At 40.9% G+C, this 21,923-nt stretch overlaps 2 protein-coding genes across 3 annotated transcripts; one reads left to right on the top strand and one right to left on the bottom strand.

Moving 5' to 3' along the window:
- The first annotated feature begins 9 nt into the window (after window positions 1-9).
- On the top strand, window positions 10-13,869 carry cep55l (centrosomal protein 55 like). The gene is made up of 12 exons (XM_079492041.1): window positions 10-191; window positions 905-1,126; window positions 2,776-2,883; window positions 3,582-3,740; window positions 6,039-6,092; window positions 6,524-6,662; window positions 8,177-8,301; window positions 8,571-8,764; window positions 9,364-9,487; window positions 11,552-11,623; window positions 11,747-11,872; window positions 12,618-13,869. The coding sequence occupies exons 2-12, from the start codon at window positions 938-940 to the stop codon at window positions 12,816-12,818; spliced, it is 1,491 nt and encodes a 496-aa protein (XP_079348167.1). The 5' UTR covers window positions 10-191; window positions 905-937; the 3' UTR covers window positions 12,819-13,869.
- Window positions 13,870-15,585: 1,716 nt separating this feature from the next.
- Window positions 15,586-20,178, bottom strand: rbp4 (retinol binding protein 4, plasma). Of its 2 annotated transcripts, none has more exons than XM_079491997.1 (6): window positions 20,136-20,178; window positions 19,844-19,955; window positions 18,920-19,056; window positions 18,123-18,229; window positions 17,073-17,285; window positions 15,586-16,607 (listed from the first exon to the last, which is right to left on the bottom strand). In XM_079491997.1, the coding sequence occupies exons 2-6, from the start codon at window positions 19,943-19,945 to the stop codon at window positions 16,573-16,575; spliced, it is 594 nt and encodes a 197-aa protein (XP_079348123.1). In that variant the 5' UTR covers window positions 19,946-19,955; window positions 20,136-20,178; the 3' UTR covers window positions 15,586-16,572. The 2 variants fall into 2 exon arrangements, with proteins under 2 accessions (XP_079348123.1, XP_079348124.1); XM_079491998.1 differs by having other exon boundaries at window positions 19,844-19,952; window positions 20,136-20,176.
- Window positions 20,179-21,923: the final 1,745 nt, after the last annotated feature.

The following is a 21,923-nucleotide window of genomic DNA, read 5'->3' as shown; positions in this document are numbered from 1 at the left end:
TCTTTCAGCATTGGTTGCAGTTGGCGGAAATTACGACAGACGCGCAGTAATTCAAACTCCAGGAAGCGAAAGCACGGAAACCTATGACGGAAACACAACAGCAGCCGTTTGGGTTGTAAACTTGTGAATAATAATACACGTCAAGAACACACCGAGTGTCCTGCTTGTGTTTATATTTTATAAACCATTACGTAAGTTAAGATAAACTTTGTATTTTGTTACTTAAAATCCAGCCAGCTCGTAAATAACCGATAGATTTACAATGAATTATATGCATGTTATTGTTCGTGTGCAGCTTTGGCAGTTAGCCACGGCTGCTTGAGGGCAGGTGCAATATCGGTGCAACAACGACTTTATGTTAATGAAATGAAATGATTACTATATTTACCCAGGGTATAAGCTCAAGAACTTGTTTCCAGCCAGGCCCTGCTCATAGAACATTTCATCGTAGTGGTTCAATGCCTTGTTCAAGGGCACTTCAGCGGTGGTAATTGTAACGTGTCGGACCGCTGATTCGAACTGGCGACCTTCCGGTATCAAGACCGCTCTGCAATCCGTTCGGCCACCGCTGCCACAAGTTAGGCCAAGTTAGGCCCATAGTATACAATAAACTGAAAGTTAATTTAATTAAGTAATTATTATTATTTTTGTCTCGTTGATAAACGATACTGTTTCAGTGTATTTCTTCATTATAGCCAGGGCAGGCTGTATTCAGAACAAACTTTATTGTTGTGTGTGGATTGATTTAATTCTTTATTAGCAGTTTACAAAAGGTACAGTGGTACGAACCGTACGATTATACACAAATAGCCCCAAGGGCTTGTTTCCTTTGTGGTCCTGCAAAAAGCCTTGTGAATGTGTGCCTTGTAAAGTAAACACATTTTGAATGAATGTCTTCATCCAGGTTTACATCCACAACAACAGCAAGGTGACCACCATGACATCTAAAGGTGCTAAAGAGACCCTTGTCTCCAAGCTGGGCTTCAAGTCCAACAGCTCCTCCTCCAAGGTTGAGGCAGAGTTGGAACGCGTGAGGAAAGAGAACTCTCACCTTCGGAAAAAGATGGACGAACTGGCCAAGCGACTTGTTAAGCCTCCTGACTCAGACAAAAGCAAACTGCTAGAGGTAAGACAAAGAGGTATTTTGAAAAACAAACAAATTCCTAGGGAGTTCCATGCATTCTTGCTGGAGAGAGTCCGGGCCACACCCTGGAGAAAAGTTCAAAGGATGGGGTAGAGATGAACCGATCCATTTCTCCTTCCCAATACCGATTCCGATACCTCTAAATAAATCTAGGTCGGACAGTGGTTCTCAAAACGGGGTCCAGGGACCATCAGGCTTCCTCCAAATGGGCCCTTATAGTCAGGGAATATTATCAGAATAACGTCAAATATGGGAATACATTTCTTACCAAGAATTTTCTTCACCGATGTGTTTGTAAAGGTTTCATTATGCTTTAAGTAGCATGTGACGTGTCAAAGTAGGGGGTTTTCATGATTCAGAATCCATTCCCATTCCAAGCATTAGTTTTGCACAAAAAACACGCCGTTGATAGGGTTCTATGAGGAGAATGGACATAGTTTTATATTTTATAAGTGAATAATGTAGTGCTGTCACTTTAAGACAATACACCATGAAATACCTTAGAGGTTAAATGAAAATGAAGTAATATCTATTACCTTTAACTGAGAGAAATGCCCTTTAGTAAAAAAGATCCTTTTGGAACCATGTAAATAAAAAAAATGGAATGAGACCCAAATAAAGGACGGGCACAAAGACGAATGAATAAAGGTTTTAGAATTTGAGTTTTCTACAAGAAATCGTTGTCACAAGATGGGAAGCATTCTCTCATATCGGTGGATGCGTTGCCATGGCAACATGTTGATCTGAAACCCTTTTCCCTACTCCCTAACTGCCTCCGTTCAGGAACAAGGTCAAGTTATCTCGAATGGTATTTGATAACACGGCAGCTGCGTGCAAACTGAATTTAAAACATTGGCTACAGTATCATGCCTATTGCCTAACTGGGGAAAGGACCGTAAGCAGTATGGAGACAGTATAAGCTGTGTATATCTGAATATGGCGTCAAAACCTTATCATAAATGGTAAGGGCCCTGAAACAGGATGGGACAATGTGACATTAATTGATGATAAAGCCATGACATGGACAGCCGGATGGGGACAAAACAACAAACAAGTGCTAGGCCAAAGTTAAAGATTGGTGACAAATAATGAGTGACATGGAGAAACCTTGACATTGATTGTGGGCTAAATCAAATCTATCCATCACCGTCATCACAAATGTGATGAGGTCAGCACATTTGGGCTGTGGCTATGGCCGAATTTAGCCCAAGGAGTGTTTGACTGTACTCTGTTGCTGTTTTTACATTCTGTCTGTCTAATAAACTATTCAATCAATCAATCCTGATTGGTTCAAATTGGCATCCCGAACTGAACATGTATTTATTTTCTGTTTACTAAACAAACGTCTATATCAATGATTACTATCCAAATATAGAGCTACTGCTTGCTGTATACAAGTGTTATGTATACTAGATAGTAGATACAACACTTAATTTAACAAAAATATGAATCACTTACTGCAGTACTTTAAATCATTTCCTGAAGAATTATTGTGAGGTCAGTGTAAGTACTAAAGTAGTGATGTGAACAAAATTTGTAAGGAGAAGCTTTCTGTTGCAGAAAATGGTTGATCACAATCCAGTCCTTGTGCAGTACTGTTGAATTAGCATTTCTTTGTTTCATGACTTCAGAGGATTTTGTCGTTGGAGACTATGAGAGAAAGAAACAACCAGCAGATGCAGCTTAAAGAGCAGGAGCTAGTAACCACCAGACAGCAGCTGTCAGCCAAAGGAGGAGAGGTAAACACACACACACTAGCCGATCCTCAGACTGCATAGCTGTCGACTACTAAAGGAAGAGAGATGCACGCACACGCACGCACACACACACACACACACACATACATGGGGATCTGATCCTGAAGCATGAAGTTGGACTAGATACTGTATAATACAGCTTATTCTGCTTTACTCCTGTATCATCTTAAGCGCTTCCATTGCACATTGCATTGACTGTATGGGGAAGTAATTGTGTGAGCCAATGGTCTGTGGCTCAAAAGATTAGCATTCCCTCAACAACTTCCACTGAGGTGCCCTTGAGCAAGGCACATAGGGTAGCTCACAGGTGTATAAATGTGTGTAAAAAAGTATGTGAAATGCAACCGTTATGCATGCTTTGGGTAATACTACTCTTAAAGCTATGTTGAAGGACCATACCACTACCAGTCTAAATAGTGATACACACTATTCACTCTTGTATAAATTCCATTTTCCCCAACGTTTTTCAAATAGCTCCGCCTTGGTCCTCAGATTATGAGTCACATGAGATATATTTCTTCAATAATTTCCATCCAGTGCTCCTCTCTAGGAGGGTCTGCTTTCAACCATCTCCTCGTGAAAAGTTGATTCATTTTAATGTTGTAATTGTGTGTGTGAGGTGGTGGCATCACTGCAGGCCCAGATAGATCATTTTAATGTTGTAATTGTGTGTGTGTGAGGTGGTGGCATCACTGCAGGCCCAGCTGGAGCAGAGGAGGCAGGAGGTGGAGCAGAGAGACAGGCTGTACCAGACCCTCTCAGAGGAAAGTGGAAACCTGAGGAACAAACTGGCGGCTGTATCTGCCCGCTGCCAGGCCCTGGAGACACCAGAAACACAGGTCAGATCACAGCCAGGTGCTTTGAAAAAGTTCTATCAATAAAGTGATCTTTGCCTTGAAGACGGTTTGCGGGACTGCGGGCACCTTTGGCCTAGCACCCTCCGTTGATGTGTGCGATTACGTATGCTTTGAAGATGTGTGCTCTAGAACAGGTATTCCAAAACCTTTCCATGCTAAGGACCCAATAACCATATCATCCTCTGGCTGCGGCCCCCCTATTTTTGTGAAAATAGTGACTTAGAAGCTCATTGTGAGCTTGTAGATAAGATCACCCACTTTTTTTTGCCCCCTTTTTTTCTTTTTTTATATACTTGAATGTTTTTGACAGCAATGACATCCCCAAAACAGCGACTGCCAGAATAGTCTTATGAATTGATTGGCCCCTCTGGGGTGCCCCACTTTGCAAACGACTTGATACAGAACTTTTGCTCTTCCAGCAGCCAGATGTTGGTCGCCTGGGTACGGTGATTTGGTTACTCAGCCATTCTCGCCATCAATCGGATGGATGGATATTGTTTAATTTTACAGTAAAGTTTCAGTACAGTAAACATTCCACTAGGTGGCAGTATCTACTCTTAATCCTTTTCCTTGGCCGCTCACTTAATCCTTCACTTCTCAGTCGTTTAGCCAATTATAGTTGGGCCTAAAGCTCAGATGTTTTTAGAATTGGCCTCAGGTCTAAATAAGGATGGGGCAATAATTTCACCTTTGTCTGGAGTTCTTAGACCTCGGCAGATATTCAATATTATGTACCGGACCGGTATATGTATTGTGATGTGTTTTCTCACCTGTGTTTTATTTCCATTGACACCGGAGACTCTTCAAGTCCCCATGCATGTTTATGAAATCTCATTCATCATGGAAAGAGGCAAACTGATACTAGAGCATAAGAGCAGTGCTGCTTCCTCCCCTCTGTTCTAAATGTGACACAGTTGTCACCACCAGGTCACTTCCTATCTTTATTTCTGGTTAAGCTTAGGTGGTTAAGTCGTCAGGGAGCAGGGCTTACGAAGAGATGAGTGGTTTGACAAGGACAAAGTTCACACATTTGCATTTCTGAATGGAGCTATTGGAGTCCATGTTAAAACTATAAACAAGGAACTAGTCGGTGCCATGAATATTTTACTTGTGGAATAGATAAAAAAGTTAAGACTTTAGTTAAGATTTTATGTCTCAGTTATGTGGTCCATGTAATTTTTTTTACAGGCAGAGAAAACCCTGGCGTGATAGGATTAGATGGCACACATCTTGATGCGCGCAATCTAGTCCTGAACATTTAGTTTTGGCAATGAAAAGGTAGTAAAAGTCCCTATCCCTGGTATCCTCACTTGGACTAGGTTATTGCCCTTCATATTGCTAACAAGCTACGAAGTCCGACCTCAACCTCTCTCCCCTCCTGCCTGCATTCACAAAAGCTATTAGCCATATTGGCTTATGAGCCAATATTTTTAAATCCATCTGGAAAAAGTCAACGATCTCATGATGGCTATCTGGTCTGAGCAGCTCTCGGGCCTTAGCCTGGGGATGATCATTTAGTCGGGCCATATCACTCACTGTAAGGTTGTTATGATGGGTTTTTCTGTGCTTAGACACCAGAGGAGATCAGAAATGGAGACCAAAGGGTCAGAATTATGAGTGACCTTTGTCGAGGGATACCTCTTGAGAATACCTCGCAGTCCAATGCGTCGCAGTCCCGCCCCCTGTCATGACGACGCCAGGCCCAGGAAATGATTCCCAATGCATTTTTCCCATAGACATTTCAAAAAGTATTTATTTAAAGACGGTTACGCCGCGGACAAAGCCAACTCGAGTCGTGACAAATTATGACAATAAACACAATATTTTGGACCAAACAAATAATTACAAAGAAGAAAAACAACAAAAAGTGTTGTAACCTGCCGTTTTTTTCTTCTTTCTAATTCTTTGTTCGGCCCAAAAAATTGTGTTTGTTGTCATGATTTGTCACGACAAGAGTTGGCTTTGTACGACTTAAAATGTCTTTAAATAAATACATTTTGAAATGTCTATGAGGAAAATGAACGGAGAATCATTTCCTGGGCCCTGGTAGGGGGCGGGACTGTGACGCTCTATTGGGCTCCTCAATAGCTTCAACAAGTATAAAGACCAGAAATCAATGCACAGCAAATGAGACATAAACCTGTAGCATTTCAAGATGTGTTTATTTTAAATTATTAAGACATTTGACATTTAATTTAGCAAGTGGACAGGATTTATTAGCCTACTCTTCCCCTGCAAAACATAATTAAAGTGCAAACTCATGTTCTACTCTCCCAACAGAATGGACAGATACCTTCTGGAGAACTAGCCATCTTACAAGACCAACTGAGAGATGTGAGTCACTACATGGCGGGAATTTGTCTGTGGTTGTCTTCTCTGAAGGTTTTAGGATGTATTTGCAATTAGATGGCTTTGATTTCAGGAAAGCGTGCGTGTGCGTGTGCGTGTGCGTGTGTGTGCGTGTGTGTGTGTGTGTGTGTGTGTGTGTGTGGTTGCAAGATGGCGGCAGGAGTGAACCAGCCAAAATGCACTAATTCCACACTAAAACACACCCGTCATAACTACCGTCGTCAATGTAGGGAAGAAAGGTTACTATTATTATGGATGTAACCAGATTGCTGCTCGCAATGTGCCTCATTGTGTGTGTGTGTGTGTGACTGTGTGTGTGTGTGTGTGTGTGTCTGTCTGACTGTGTGTGTGTGTGTGTGTGTGTGTGTGTGTGTGTGTGTGTCTGTCTGACTGTGTGTGTGTGTTGTGTGAACCAGGCTCTTGAGAAGAACCAGCAGTGGCTGGTGTATGACCAGCAGAGAGAGGCCTATGTCCAGTCTGTTGTGACCCGCACCATGGAGCTGGAACAGCAGCAGGCCCAGCAGGCCAGACAAAGCCCACAGTCCACTTCAGATGGTGAGACAGGGAAATGATTTAGTTACACATTATTAACCCATTACGACCAGAAGCCGTTTCTACAAATGCCTTCTAAACCAGTAGTGCTTTCAAGATTTTTCATAAATGTTCAAAAAATAGCAGATGTACACGCCCACAGGGAGTTTGTATATCTGCTATTTTAATTTTTACTGGTTCAGAAGGCATTTGTATTTGAGCCAATGCAAAAATCTAAAATGTACACGGATGCTTTCCCGATTTTTTTAAATGTTTTTTTGTGGCTTTCGCCTTTATTTTATATTTTTTATGGTGGGACAGACAGTAGGCTGACAGGAAATGGGGGGGATGACATGCAGTAAAGGGCCGCGGCACACTGCTAGACTGGATTACCAGCCAAAGTGCCTGGACCGCTGAGCCACGGCCCAAGCCTGCTTTCCCGATTTTAATGGGTTAAAATAATCTGTGAATTTAGGTCAATTTGGTTACATAAATTAATTATGTACACACTGAGTTAAATTAACACTGAGGATTTCACTGAGCGTATAATTTGCCATAAATTATCATGTGTATGAGTCGAGTTTCTTTCAGTTATATGGGTTTGCTACCAAACACTGTTTTGTGAATCTTCCACAAACTTCACACACAGTAACTTACAGTACTATCAGTAGTTCAAGATTGGACAGGGACACCATCATTAGACTCCATTTCTTTTTCATTTCTTTCTTAATACAGTTTGGCTAGATGCTAGAGGTTAATCCATTGTGGTACAAGCTGTCATAAAAATACTGGCGAGATTATTACCTTCCATTGCCAACACAAGGATGCAGGCCCAGCCTAGAGGAAAATAAACTAGGAAACAAATATTAAAAAACTGTTTTAACGGGTGCTGGGCTGCTGGCAATGAGAGAAGAAACTGGCAGTACACTTAATGCAAACGCATTTATGTAACTATATTTGATTTAACGCTAGCCCTTTCTAGGGTATTGTTCTATGCCGGCCAACTAAGTGACAAGTTCATTTTGAACTTGATAGTTGATTGAGTTGGCCATCTACAGTGTTCTGCAAGCTGTTGCCAAATCTGCATTTTAAAAGCTCATTTACTGCTTTTGAACCCCCTGTTCCCCAATGTTCCACAACGTTTTCCACACCAAAGATTGAAATGTCTTCAAAGGCAACATCAATTTATCGAACATTCTACCAGGAAGTAATGAAAACTGCACAGATGGTTCTAATTGCAATGGCACAACAATATGGTGTGTACACGATACACTCCTGTACCCTCTCAGCACTCTGAGAGGTTACAAATGGATCCATTTGGTTACATTTTGTACAAATTAATTAATGAATGTGTACCCATGCCCATATCAGAATCAAATTTATTGTCGCATCACAGGTTTGCAGAGGTGGGTGAAATTAGTTTTTGTGTGGGCTCCATCGTTTTTGTTGTTTTCATGCATAGAAAAGAAATGGAGGGCGGTGGCACAGGGAGTGCGGTAATGAGAACTTCTGCTGCATCTTCTCATTGTCTTCTGCAGAGAGCAGTGCTCCTCCGCTCATGGGTCACTATGAGCAGCTGCTGCAGGGGACACAGAAAGACCTGGAAACCCAGAGAGAGCAGGCTGCCAGGGCCCAGCAGGAGCTCCAGGGACAGAGGGAAGAGGTAGGTACACATTAAAGATGCCATGTCTCTGTAGGTGTATGTACTGTATGTATGAGAGACAGAGTTGTAGTTGTTCTAGCCATTTACACTAACTAGGCTACATTTGAACCTGGTGGGAGATGCTGGAACCAGCTCCAGATCTTTAAAGACAGACAATAATGTTACTGGTTATTTCCTTTTTTGCATTTTCTTGAACCTTTACTGAACTTTACTTTAACAAATAAAGCACAATATTAAGGTTTTAAGATGGATGAATGTGCTCTCAACAGACATCCAGGGCCCAGGCTGAGGTGCAGTCCCTGAGAGAGCAGGTGTCCAGGTGCCAGGAGGAGATGTCCTCCTTCCAGAGGAGGTACGAGGACGGCAGCAGGGAACTGTCGTCCTTCCAGCAGAGGTACGAGGAGAAGAGCAGGGAGCTGGACCAGACCAAAGAACAGCTGAAGGCGGAGCGGCGTGTTAACAGGTAGACCGACGCAAGGGGAATAAAACGGGGATGTTTATTTATTTTAATAGGAATTCTGTAAAGTGTGACATTTTGAATTACTGTTTCCCAGACCTGGAAAAGTATTTGGGTGAAATCTTGAAAAGTAAGGAGTCAACAAAAATAAACTCATGTGTGCCTTGTTATCAAAACCTGAGGATTTTCAATCGTTGCAACTTTTCTAAAGTTATGCAATAGTAAATTATTGTTCCCGAGCCAGGCTTGGAAAAAAGAGTGAAAGTCGGCCCATGTTTATCTTCGCCCCCCAAATGTGAAACCCGGATCACTCCTAACCTGACACAAAGTCATACACTGAAGCACTGTTCAACGAAAATGAAAAGAAATGGGAGAGGCAGTGTTTGGTCAGCCATCTTCAGGGCAAAAGCCTGGAATTTGTATTCGGGGGGAAAGGGCAAGCACCCTGGATCAAGGTCACAGTCAAGGTCAAACTATAAATCACACAATGAGTGATATACTGGGAGCGGATAGCCATAGAAATGTAGACAGGGCTTACTTCATTGTTGTTTTCAGAAGTGGTGAAGGGTCTGGTCTACAGTATGCAAATCTGTGCTCCAACTAAGACATGCTGTGAGCGATGAGAGGCAAGTGTCATCAGAACGCACGGACAGGATGAGGGTGGAACTGGAGAGCGTGGAGGTCAGACTGGAGGAGGAGCGAAAGAGATCTGCTGAGCTGTTAATGCAGGTAATAACTGCATTTCTATTATGTACTGCACTATATACACGGTAATGTATTATGTACTGCACTATATACACGGTAATGTATTATGTACTGCACTATATACACGGTAATGTATTATGTACTGCACTATATACACGGTAATGTATTATGTACTGCCCTATATACACGGTAATGTATTATGTACTGCCCTATACACACGGTAATGTGTTATGTACTGCACTATATACAAGGTAATGTATTATGTATGTACTGTACTATATACACAGTAAAGTCATGTGTTCATTACAAACCTAGTCACTCCCCAGAAATGATGGGGAATGAAGAAAGCATAATGTAAGATATATATTAAGAGCTTCCCTGCGTAACCCGCTATTCACGCCTTTTATTCCATTGTCTTTCCCTGCATAATACGCTAAACTCGCTATTTGTTTTATATGTTTAATTTGGCGTTTTTTAATAACTTAAAAGAAATATCGACTTTGTTGCGGATCTGGTGACGAGGCCGACACTTTACGATGACCGCGTAACCAGAAAATCAACCAACCGCCGGCTTGCAAGGGCTTCTGGGAAACTGAGTCCAATGCAAAGTGAACGGAGGGGTATGGACGATCTTAGCCCGCTTTGTACTTTGTCTGTGATTCGGATCAATAACAAATCATGGGACTATTTTCAAGCAGATTTTCATCATAAGGAGGTAGAATTACGACGCTTCAAAGGTAACCGTAAACACCGGCAGTCTGCGTGATATGTTCTAACTTCTTCTGCTTGGCTTATTTACTGTACTAAACATGTAAAATGAAAATGGTACATTTTGAATTACTGTTTCCCAAACCTGGAAAAGTATTTGGGTGAAATCCAACCCCCCGCCCCCCCCCCCCCCCCCCCCCCTCTATCAACATAAAACACCCAGGGTCTTTGGATCCTTTTGACCCGGCCATTGAAGGCAAATTGGGTCAAATAGGGTAAAATGTTTGTGTCTCTCTCACTCACACACACTCTAAAAGGGGTCAAATGAGGTAAGGTGTCTGTGTGCGAGTCTCTCACACATGTATGTGTACGTCATGCACACACATACGAGCACATGTGCAAGCACACACACACGCAGTGTATACACTCTCTTTTACGCATTATGGGTGGAGTTTTCTTGCAGAAACCCAGAGAAAACCGAACCCCCTCTCAGAAGTAGAGGGGAGACTACTTAGAACTAGTCCAAACCTAGATGCATTCTGCAGCTGACTGTCAAAGTGACAAGTTGAGTGAGGAGAATGGGAGGACAGCCCTTGGGTATCTTTGACGCATTTTTGACCAACAAGAGGGTGAAATACAAGATGGATGTGACAGCGACATAGACAAGGATGAGTCAGAAGTCAGTGATGAAGATCATGAGGATTCAAATTATGCACCATCTGAAGATGAAGAGGTTCCTGTTACAGTACTCCTTCCTTCATCTCAAACCCCTAAACATCAAGGAAGACTGAATGCTGAAAACATAATCAAGATGAAGCCAGGGCCCACCAGGATGGCAGGGACTAAAATCACTGACATCAGATCAGCCTTTGAGCTGCTCATTCCCAGATCACTGAAGAGGTTCATACTAGAAATGAAGAACTAGAACTTGATCATATTGATTGAATTACAATTTTTAAATGAACAAATAAACAAACTTGAGTAGCTTATGAATGGTAGATGGGCATTTGCCACAAAGCCCTTCTATTGCCTGCCTGACACAAACCTAAATAACAATTTTGACAGAATTGTTAGTACTGTTGTTATTGATGATGAATAACAAACTTTATTCATTAGGATTATTAGGGGTTTCTAACTACTTTAGAATGGTTTAACATGAGCCAGGTCAAAGTGACCCAAAGGCACTGGGTGTCACTAAAACACAAAGACCCTAGGAGGGTTTAAAAAATGCAGATAATTCACCAATTCACCTAAATATTCTGTTTCAGCATGTAAACTAAAGTTCTTGTGCATTATTCTACATACTGTAGCTTATTGCAGGGTGACTTTAGCGTCCAGTTGTTTTGGTACAGCTTTTGACAGGATCCTTGGTCTTCTCAGGTGAATATGCTTCAGAAGTCCATCCTGAACCAAAATGAAGAGCAGAGGAGAATCGCTGCACTTGAACAACAGGTAATGAATGACAGTGATTTACAGGAGATTGCAGATCTGTTGTTTTTGTTGTTTTTATACTCTACTACACATTATTGTGGCTTGCACAATACATCTCTTTCCATTTCTCTCGTTCCATCTAAGATCCAACTCTCTGCCAAGGAATTTGAGGACGAGAAGACGGATCGACAGAGCATGCAGCACCAGCTGCAGAAAATGTTGAAGGAACTCCGTAAAGCCCGCGATCAGATTACTAGACTGGAGTCTGCTGTAAGTGTTCAACATTAAAAACAAACACGGTCAACAGTGTTGGATAAGAAAAGTGTAATTTGTGTTTAGCTTACTTAAAGAAATGCTCAACTGTCAAATTTGTGGATTTGTTAGTCAATTTCTGACATTAGTTTGCAGATGCAGTCACACCAAACTTTGATTCTTGTCGATGCTTTTCAATGGGAACAGAGCGGTTTGTTGCCATTTGTGGATTTCTAAAAGCATTGGCCGAATCCGCCCTCATAGGCAGGATTAAAGTTCAATGTGACAGCACCTGTAGCTGTGTAAAAATATTTATATATATATATTTCATGTAATATTGTCTGAGAAAATACTTTTTCAAATTCAACTATTTCAAATGTTGTGGTTTGCGGACTGATCCTACAATACCCAGAATTCACTGTGAAGGGTTAATTCAGCAGTTCTCAAGGCCATTGTGGCAGAGGGGAGAATATTTAGCTCTGCTTCATACATGGTGTTTACAGCCTTCGTCTTGGCACCATAGCATGATCATTACTCATGTACTGATCATCATTCCAGAGATATGATTTAAGAACTGCGTAGTTTCATCAAGAGGTAAAACAAACAATGTGATGAAAGAAACGTTTGCCATTGTCAAGTGAAGAAGGTAAACAGGATGATTCATGCATACTGTACGTAGCAATCTTGAACAAAGACTGTCAAGTTAAAAAAAGAAATCCATTGTTCTCTCCGCCTCTTACCTCTGATTTCCCTTGTATTTCAGAAACAACCAAGCACTCGTTTCTCAGAGCCCAGCTCTTACAATAGGCTGGACTTTGAGCGCCTGGCGATCACAGACTCCACCTCCCCATCCAGATGCAACCTCCTGGATGAGAGCTTCCTGGAGTGTCCCAAATGCCGTGCTTCGTACCCCACCAGCCAGCACAGGGAGCTTCTCCACCACATGGACTACTGCATGGCCTAAGCCAGGGGTTCTCAAACGTCTTAATTACATGGACCCCCTGTTTGGTATATGCATTAGGCCACAGACTCCTTTAACTCAGAAAGTGTACAAAGGGATCCAAATGGTCAGAGTTAGACCTGTAATGGTCCATTTGGTTCCAAACTATCAATCATGTAGCTGGGGACCCCCTGGAACCCCACTTAGGACCCCTGGCGGTAGACCACACTTTGAGAACAACTGGCCGAAGCCGAACATGCTTATCAAAGATTTATTTTATTTTTCCAAAATTTCCAATTATGTTGACATTTTATTTTGATAGTTGGCAGTAAAGATTCAAAAAATCTGCATCCAGCTGTGTGACCATGTGTACAGCTGCTAGAGAATATCTGCAGCATAAAGTTTACCTTTTTTTTACTTTACATCAAAAGCTGTCTAAGTAAATAATGCTTTGGGATGTTATTAATTTTATGGAATAAAGGGATTTGTTTTTTCTATTTTTTTAAGTGAGGTGGCAGTATTGAATTTCCATAATATATCCCAATGGCCCTTTTGGCTGAGAGTAGTTTGAGAAGCAGAGAGACGTGACCTTGTTTTGGTAATAAGTGTAACCTCACATAAATAACAGAACTGAGGTTACAAATGCTGAACAAATGAGGAATTATGGGGGCATAATTGTCATAATTTATTAAGTGAAATGACCTAGAATGTATTTTTAAAATGCCCATTTTGCCCAACAATTAGTTCTATAGTAAGTTAGGATGTTGTCCTAAAATGTCCCTATTGTTCCCATTTGTTTACATATCGCTACACTCCAGTTTGCCCTGTTTCTTAAGTACTCTCAGGTCAAAGAGAAACCTGACTATTACTTGAGGAAGACAGCAAATGTCTTTTTAATATAGTTTTTCGTTTATGTACAGTAATAATATATGCAGCTGTATGAGTTTTGTGGTTTGTTTTATAATGCCTCTCATAGGCATTTTTATTTTATTGTGTGTACCTTGTGTTTGCTATAATTATGGTCCTTTTAAGTATATAATATTGATGACTTTCAATAAACAAAGCTCTTTTCTTAGCCCTTAGTAAGTGCATAGTGTGTTTAATTATGTATTGCTCTACAGTGCTCCTATTTGTATGAAAGGCTACTTAAAATCTTGTTTTCATCTGTATAATGGTGATGGGGAAATGGAGATACAATATTGCCCATTTCAGTCTATAATTGGTCCTCACTAATGCTCATTATATTATGGTAAAAATCACACCCGTGTGAACTGAGTGGTGTAAGGTCTTATATAGACTGATCAGCTGTGGTCGGATGTAATGAAATCACACCCGTGTGATCTGGGTGACCATAGCAACCGTGCTCATTTTTTTAGCACAGACAGACAGACAGGTAAACTAACAAAGCCAGTTGTAGGAGTGGTTTACACCACTCAAACAACTGTTAAGGTTAAAATGAAATGGTTCTTCTCTGTATTTCAGAGGAGTGCTGTGAACAGTTCAGAAACTGGCCTATTGGTGACTTTTAGGGGGAATCCAAGCTCAAACTAGGCTTTCTCTTCTTGGAAATATAATGGAAGCTATTGTTCTCAAATTAATTAATTAATTAACAATTGTATATATATTATATACTGTATATATATATTATATATGTTGTGTATGTATAGGCACGTTTCTGAACGGTCCACAGCCCTGCTGAACACATCCTTTGTTCAGCTGCTGCCTGTCTAATCCTGTTGTGTAAGGACTGGGATCCTCCGCTAAAGTGTGCCACTGCTCATCTGAAGTGTAGTGTATTAATGCCGAATGTGTCTCATTTCCGTCTCTACCCTGCCATTGCAAACCTGTATCCTGTAAAGCTGAAATGAGATTGCATCTAATATCTATTTTGCCCTCTCAAGATGTTTTGTAAACTTTTATTTTCATGTGATTTCATTATACCTTTTATTCTGATCATGTCCAAAGATTTGATACTGTACTGTACAAAAATGTGCAATAAAGATTGAAATAAATGTGTGCTTACATACATATACTCTTATTTCAGTCATATCTTAGTTCCCTTGAATAATAGCTTGAACCAAGGATAGAATGGCGTAATTTCCGACAATATGATTGTCATACAATTGTAATACAAGTTTTCTCTTCTGAAGGGGGAGAAATAGGACTCCATCACTAGTAGTACAGTAAAATGTTTTATACTTGCCAGAATGCACCAAATTGCATTTTTATTTTCTATTTTTTACAACCAGTGTCATGGCTAAAACTGGGAAGAAACAACAGATTAAAAAAATAACTTAATTGTAGAACCAATTCATAGACTAGAGCAGTCCTTGTTCATATCGGTGATGGTGCTATGATTTATTTTCAGACCAGTGGGCATATAGGTGTGTTTTATGTTTTGTTAGCGGACATTCTTGCTACAGATTTAGCAATTACATTTAGTTTGTACACCAGATATATCAGTATATGCAGAGATCTCTGATCATCTGGCAATGCCAGACTACTTTTTTATTAGACCCTGTCATATATTTTTGAGGGGCGCTATATCCCCTCCTATGTCCAGCTTTGAGGGTGTGTGTAAACACAAACATTGTCCTAACACAAACATTGAATGCCATTGAAAATGAATGGCCATTTTTTTGGTTTTTGGAAACGCAAACATTACGTAAACACAAACATTGAAGACAAAAGTGAAGACGCCAATTGTGATTGGCCAGAATGAGATGATGTATGATGATAAGAGTGCCCCTCACTTCACACAGGTGTGATCTTATTTAAGAACGGAGAGGGCTAACAGAATGGTAATTTTATTTCAAAAAGTAGTTAAAAAAGAGTACACCATACAATCACAGAGGAAACAAATGTATTATACCCATATCGTACATTCATATACTGTATGGCTTAGCGAAGCCTGATGGAATACATCCATCAGTGTACACGGAAGTCATTCCATTCCAAGTTGCACTCAAGTGCCGATGAGGGTTCAGCTTATTTAACGCCTTGTAGAGAGAATTTCTTCTCTGCGTACTTGACACGTTGTAAAATCGTCCTAGGTTTGGGCACATCTGGGCACCTCCATGTAAAATTGGCTATTTTGTCCAAAATGTAAAAAGTATACATGATTGGAACATGCTTAAACATTTGTTAATTAAGGTCTAACATTTCAACAATTGCTACAAGTTGCTACAAAACCTGCATATCCAGTCATTTGGGGGCATTAACAAGAAGTTGAAGGATAAGAGTCTGATAATGATGTACCGTGCATGTTCACATCAAGTATACTTTACATTACTTAAGACCATTTTTATCCTGTATCCCCATAAGCTAGCCTATGGACACCACATTGGTTTCACAGAGAGATGGTAAAGCCTGATATATATATACTTTGTTGCGTTCCAAAAATAGCTGATTCACATCCAATATGTCACATTGCTATAAGCTGTGAGCTTATAGCTTTGAATTTTTGACACCGGTGAGTAATGAAGTATAAATTACGTATAACAGTATACAGACTGATTTATACTTGTAGTCGTACAATGGTTATGGTATCCGGGCCAAATATCTATACAAGTGCATTGTGAGCTTGTAGATTGTAGATCTTGTAGCTTGTAGATATTGTAGCTATTTTTTGTGTGGGACACCAGTGTATGATGAACTGCATAACAAGATGTTTTTGAGGCTGACCCCAGACCAGCGTCAATGACTAATTTACCCAAGTCCCTTATTTATAGTGTTGATAATGCAAAAGTTGCGACGTTCCTGGATCCCTGTTAGCAGCTCAGCTGCTGGAGGTGCTGGTGGACTGACAGAAAGCTGTAATAAAAACATGACAATATATTTGTTTTACAAGTGACATATAGAACCTGTAAATAAAAAGCATGTACAGTATATTATTGGCCACAAGAACATCAACACTTTAATATAAAATGGTTCAGTAGGCCTAAATAATTTTGACTTTCATGCCTATAAATCACACCACAACCACACTTTCACTCACTCATTGACACACTATCGTTCAACCATTCTGGCCGGGAACCCCTTTTGGTGTTTTAACAAACATTATGTTATACTTTAGCTATTGAAAAATAGCAGATCTACAAGCTCATAACGCGCCACCGAGTGGCGCACTACGAGCTTGTAGGTCTGCTATTTTTGAAAAATCGTGAAAATGCGGCACAAATCTTTGAATATATATTCTTTCAGAGCGAACGTTTTTTTTAAAATTTAGACGTCAGGCCTAAATGGGTTAACCCTTGTAACACAATGCTATCAACCCACCGGTGTGTGGAACACGTCTGTATTTGCCCAGCAGACAGAGCTCTGTCTTCCTCTGGGTGACGATCTGCTGGTCCTCTGGCCTCAGTCCTGTGGGGTGACGGGAGAAGATGAAGGAGTAATCGTCCAGGCAGGTGCCGTCTTCGTTCAACTCTCTGCAGGCGTAGTGCACGGCGTAGTTGTCGTAGTCGGTGTCGATCACCCAGTGGTCATCATCTTAACAGGTTGAGTGGAGCGAGAAAGAGCAGATTTCCTTTAGCACCATGCATGCATGGACACAGATCCTACACAGAAAAACCATCAGTGTTATAAGTGAAAGTATACAAATGTAGAGTGGAATTTGTAAACACTGAGGATTTTACTGTGTAGCTGTGTCTGGTCCCACGCCATTTTGTAATTGATGGACCTCTTATCAAATGGAGAAAATATATTGTATTATAGTACACATAACCTTTGTGCTCATTTGATACCACAGATATATCACTGACAATTCTGAGGTGTCATCATTATTATTATTATCAAACATTTGGTTTAATTAATTTACAGATTTAAACTGTGAATGTTGCTGTGCAGTTGATCATTGAATTGAATCAACAACAGCATGTTTAAAGGGTAATGCCCCAAGCTGGCACCGTAAAGATAATGTCAATGACCTGGCAGTGACCATTGCAAAATATTTTGCCAGTAATGCCCCCGGTCAACTCAGTGCCACGTGCAAAAGCTTTTGCCAGCAAAGCTCCTGGTCATTCAGTGCCACTTGCAAACGATTTTACCAGCAATGCTCCTGGTCACTCAGTGCCACTTGCAAACGATTTTGCCAGCAATGCTCCTAGTCCCGGTTTACAGAGAACATTTGTCTCGCATCTTGTTCACCTGAGATATAACATTTGGAGAGCTGAGGAGTGAGAACTGGAGGAGACCAGGTACAAACTACCAACAATCATCACAAACCCATGATCATGATGCATGCCGAAATCATGCCAAAATTCAAGTAGAAGATCCAGGTTGAGCCCTGTCAAGTTCAAGTCTATGGTAGAGGCTGCTATAACTTACATCCAGTCTGAAGGTAGGTGGCAGCTCCCTTGTAATCCATCTTGAATTTTGCAGGGTCAGTGGTGTCTTCAAAAAAGGCAACCATGTTTGCACACATTTCCCAGTTGCTGTTAGACAAAGAGAGTGATGAGAATAAAAGAAAGGGTTTAACGTAAGGAGATGAGAGCGGAGCATTATGTCAAATCACGATTAAACTTTAACCACATTAGCCCAATTGAAAAAAAAGGCAGAATATTCCATCTAAAAACCTTTTTCACCTATAATGACATGCCCAAAATAGGAACACTTTGTTGAAAATGGTTAAAGGAGCATTCAGTGATTTGGGTGATTTGGAAAACCACCAGTCCGCCCCGGTAACAAAATGTGCACATGCACACGCTCTACAGTGGGGGGGAAGTGCAACAGCATGTGCACCATGGCCCGCCCCCACACATGATTGGAGGAAGGCCCCTCTCATCCTGATTGGATGAAGGCTTTGCCACCCGCCACCAAAACTGAAACTAGGGTTTTTTGACCCCAGGGGCTCACTGGGGACAGGGAGGAACTCCTTATATGGTCAGCATACTCTATAGTAGGGAGGATTATCCAAATACAAATACAAATTTGAATGAAGCAAAATCACTGAATATACCTTTAACTGAGGGAAGTGAGCCGAACCAGAATCACACTTGACCATGATGTCAGCACTGGGACCAGGACAGAACACACTGGGACCAGTACAGAACACACTGGGACCAGTACAGAACACACTGGGCCCAGGACAGAACACACTGGGACCAGGACAGAACACAACTCACTTCAGAATGATGACTCTGCCCTCGGCCGTGGCGGTCATGGTGCCGTCTTCTTTGATTGTGAACTGGGCCACAATGTTGTCGAGCAGGAACAGGCCGACGGGGTCCTTCTTTGCCACAGCGTACCATGTCCCTGAATACTGCAACAGAGAACATGTACAGTTGGGTGCCACCGATATTGTCCCTTATCATTTGACCCATTTAGGCCTGACCTCAAAATTAAAAAAAATCCTTCTAAATCCTCCATATTTTCACGATTTTTTAAAAATAGCAGACCTACAAGCTCGTAGCGCGCCACTCGGTGGCGCGCTAGGAGCTTGTAGATCTGCTATTTTTCAATAGCTAAATTATAACATAATGTTTAAAACACCAAAAGGGGGTCCCGCCCAAAATGGGTTAACTGTCCTTTTGCGCAGATCACGCAAACCTCAGCAAAAAGAAAAGGACAATATCGATGGCCTCCAACTGTACATCTCACTTCATGCAATCAACCCTCTATTCTTGGTAAAAAACAGACCTGAGTCCTACTCAAACCAATAATCTTTCAAATGTTTATAATTATGTGTTTCCTATGTTGTTTATTTTTCTCTTTATGGTTCTTTTTCTATCTTTATTTCTTCTTTTCACTATACATTTTGGTCAGCTTTATATGTGTTTAAAAATGTGCACTATAAATAAACGTACTTAGGCCTACTTAGTTTATTTTTATGTATTATTTACCTTGCATGAATGTTTTTATTTTTTTCAGCAATGCCCTGCTTCACACTCAAGTTTCACACATTCACACCTGGGAGCTGCCCAGAACAACCATTGTCCAATACTGCTGACCACGGAGCAGATAGAGGTAAGTGCCTTGCTCAAGGGCATACTGTATTAACACATGGGATGAAGGTTTCTCATTCACTTTAGGAAATATTTGTCACTCACCCTGGTCCTGTCGAAGTTCTGCACGACTTTGAAGTCGGCCACTTTACAGTCCTGTGCCCAGCACACAGCCAGCATACACAGCGCCAAAAAGTACCGCAGCATCCTGACTCTTCTGGAAAGGAGAAAGAAAGAAAGAAAGAAAGAAAGAAAGAAATTATAAAAGCACATTTAAATCTAGTCGATTTCCACTCAATGTCACTGGTGCTAATTCTATAAAGTAATAACACACTTTTGCACTTGAGCAAATATGAATAAGAGTTAAAAGCCATGTTATCCCATTTCCAATGCATACCTTGTTGTTATGAAAAGGAAGTACTGGACTGCTCACAGGGGTCACAGTGGTTTTTTGAGGCAGATTTGTGCCTTATATACTGGGGCTGTTGTATAATGACTACTATGGGCCTGAGTCTACCCGCCTTTCCTCACAGCTAGCTAGGCTTCTATTGGACAAACATTTACGTAACTGTAGGCCCCTCTACTATTGATTTGTTCTGCAGCTCCCCCTCCAAAGAAATGTTTTTTTTTTGTTTAGGTTTTTTTTTCTTTTTTTCTTTCTGCTGGAAAATGAGGCCCTCCTGAACTTAACCTCAACCACAGCCAATTCCAAGACGCACATCTGCACTCAGACCAACAGACAGGCCTTGTGCTTTATAAGGTCATAGCTTTGTGTGTGTTTTTGTTCCGGCAGATAGACACACCAAGGTGAAGACATGTTTAAACTTGATATGTGTGTCTCCATAACGCATCATCAGCTCAACTAGTATCGCTGTTCATTTCACCATTCTACCAAAGTGCGTGCGTGCGTGCGTGCGTGGCGTGCGTGCGTGCGAGCGAGCAGGTTGGTGCCTTCATTGGTTTCCTCTGCCATCGGTGTATGAATGTGTGTGAATGGGTGAATGTAATGCAAAATCTATGTAGCTTTGGATAAAAGCAAATGCACCATTTTCTTTACTATTGCAATTAGATCTGATTGCACTCTTGGCAATCAGATCTAATTGCTATGAATTATTCTTTAAATGAAACACCTGTGATATGAATACTCAGTCATCAGTCAAATGCTTTTGCTTTCAGTGTCTTGCCTGATATTCACAAATATCACAGCAACATGGTATCTTGGAGTTAAAAACGGATTCCTATACTGCCACAATCAAAAAAAATATGATGTTCCATCGTAGGCAAATACGTTTCCACTGCTTATGATTTCCTAAATGACAGGAATTCCAATTTATTAGATAGTTACAGCAATTTGACAGAAATTGAACATCTGGTATACTCCAAGTACCATCACTAGTTGATTCAGATCAGAGTTGTATAATTCTTTAGAGCATTATGTCTATACTTCCTCATACAACAAATAGTGTGAGCTTGTAGTTCTGCTTATTTTTCTAATTGTGAACAATATTTGAAGACAGTATTCTAACCTTTAAAAAAGAAAAACAGATCAGTTCCAGGGCTGAGAAAGGTTGGCTGCAGCAGATGTAAACAGTCGATCCTCCCCTCTGCTGTGGTATGGAATAATTGTGCCTTTGGGACCCAACATCTGCAACTTGCATAACCATGGATCAGCACAATGAGCTGCAGCAGGGATAATGGTGGTTAAAGTCATAATAACATTTCATAGTACTGAATATTAGCCAATGAGCTATTTTGTTAATGCTATCATTTCAGGCTTATTTTCTTGTTTTGATAACATCATTTTATATCATCGAACGGGGTGGTTGGAGCCTTAATTGAATCAAGAACATTTTGATTTGTATTCATAACTTTCATTGTTTTTTTTTGTTTTTTTTAATGGATGCCAAGCATGATAGGGATACGGTTTCATTTGTGGCTGTCAAGCACACAGAAACTAAACCAAATCAAAACCCAGTCCCGGAGGGGAGGGTGTTCTCCCTACACCTCGGCCTAACGCCCATGCTTTCTCCCCAAATACACTGATATAAAATACATAAATCAATGACATTAAGCAATATAACACATTCCCCAAGTCAAATTATGACACAATAACAGAACTTATGACACAATAAGCAGAACAATAACGAGTGCCCCGACTAGGCATACTGGGAAGCCTCTCCTCAGC

The sequence above is a fragment of the Electrona antarctica genome (assembly GCF_951216825.1).
Source record: "Electrona antarctica genome assembly, chromosome: 22".
In the NCBI taxonomy this organism is placed as follows: Eukaryota; Metazoa; Chordata; class Actinopteri; order Myctophiformes; family Myctophidae; genus Electrona; species Electrona antarctica.
Note: the sequence above shows the minus strand (reverse complement) of the source record. Positions and strands in the feature narration are given on the sequence as shown.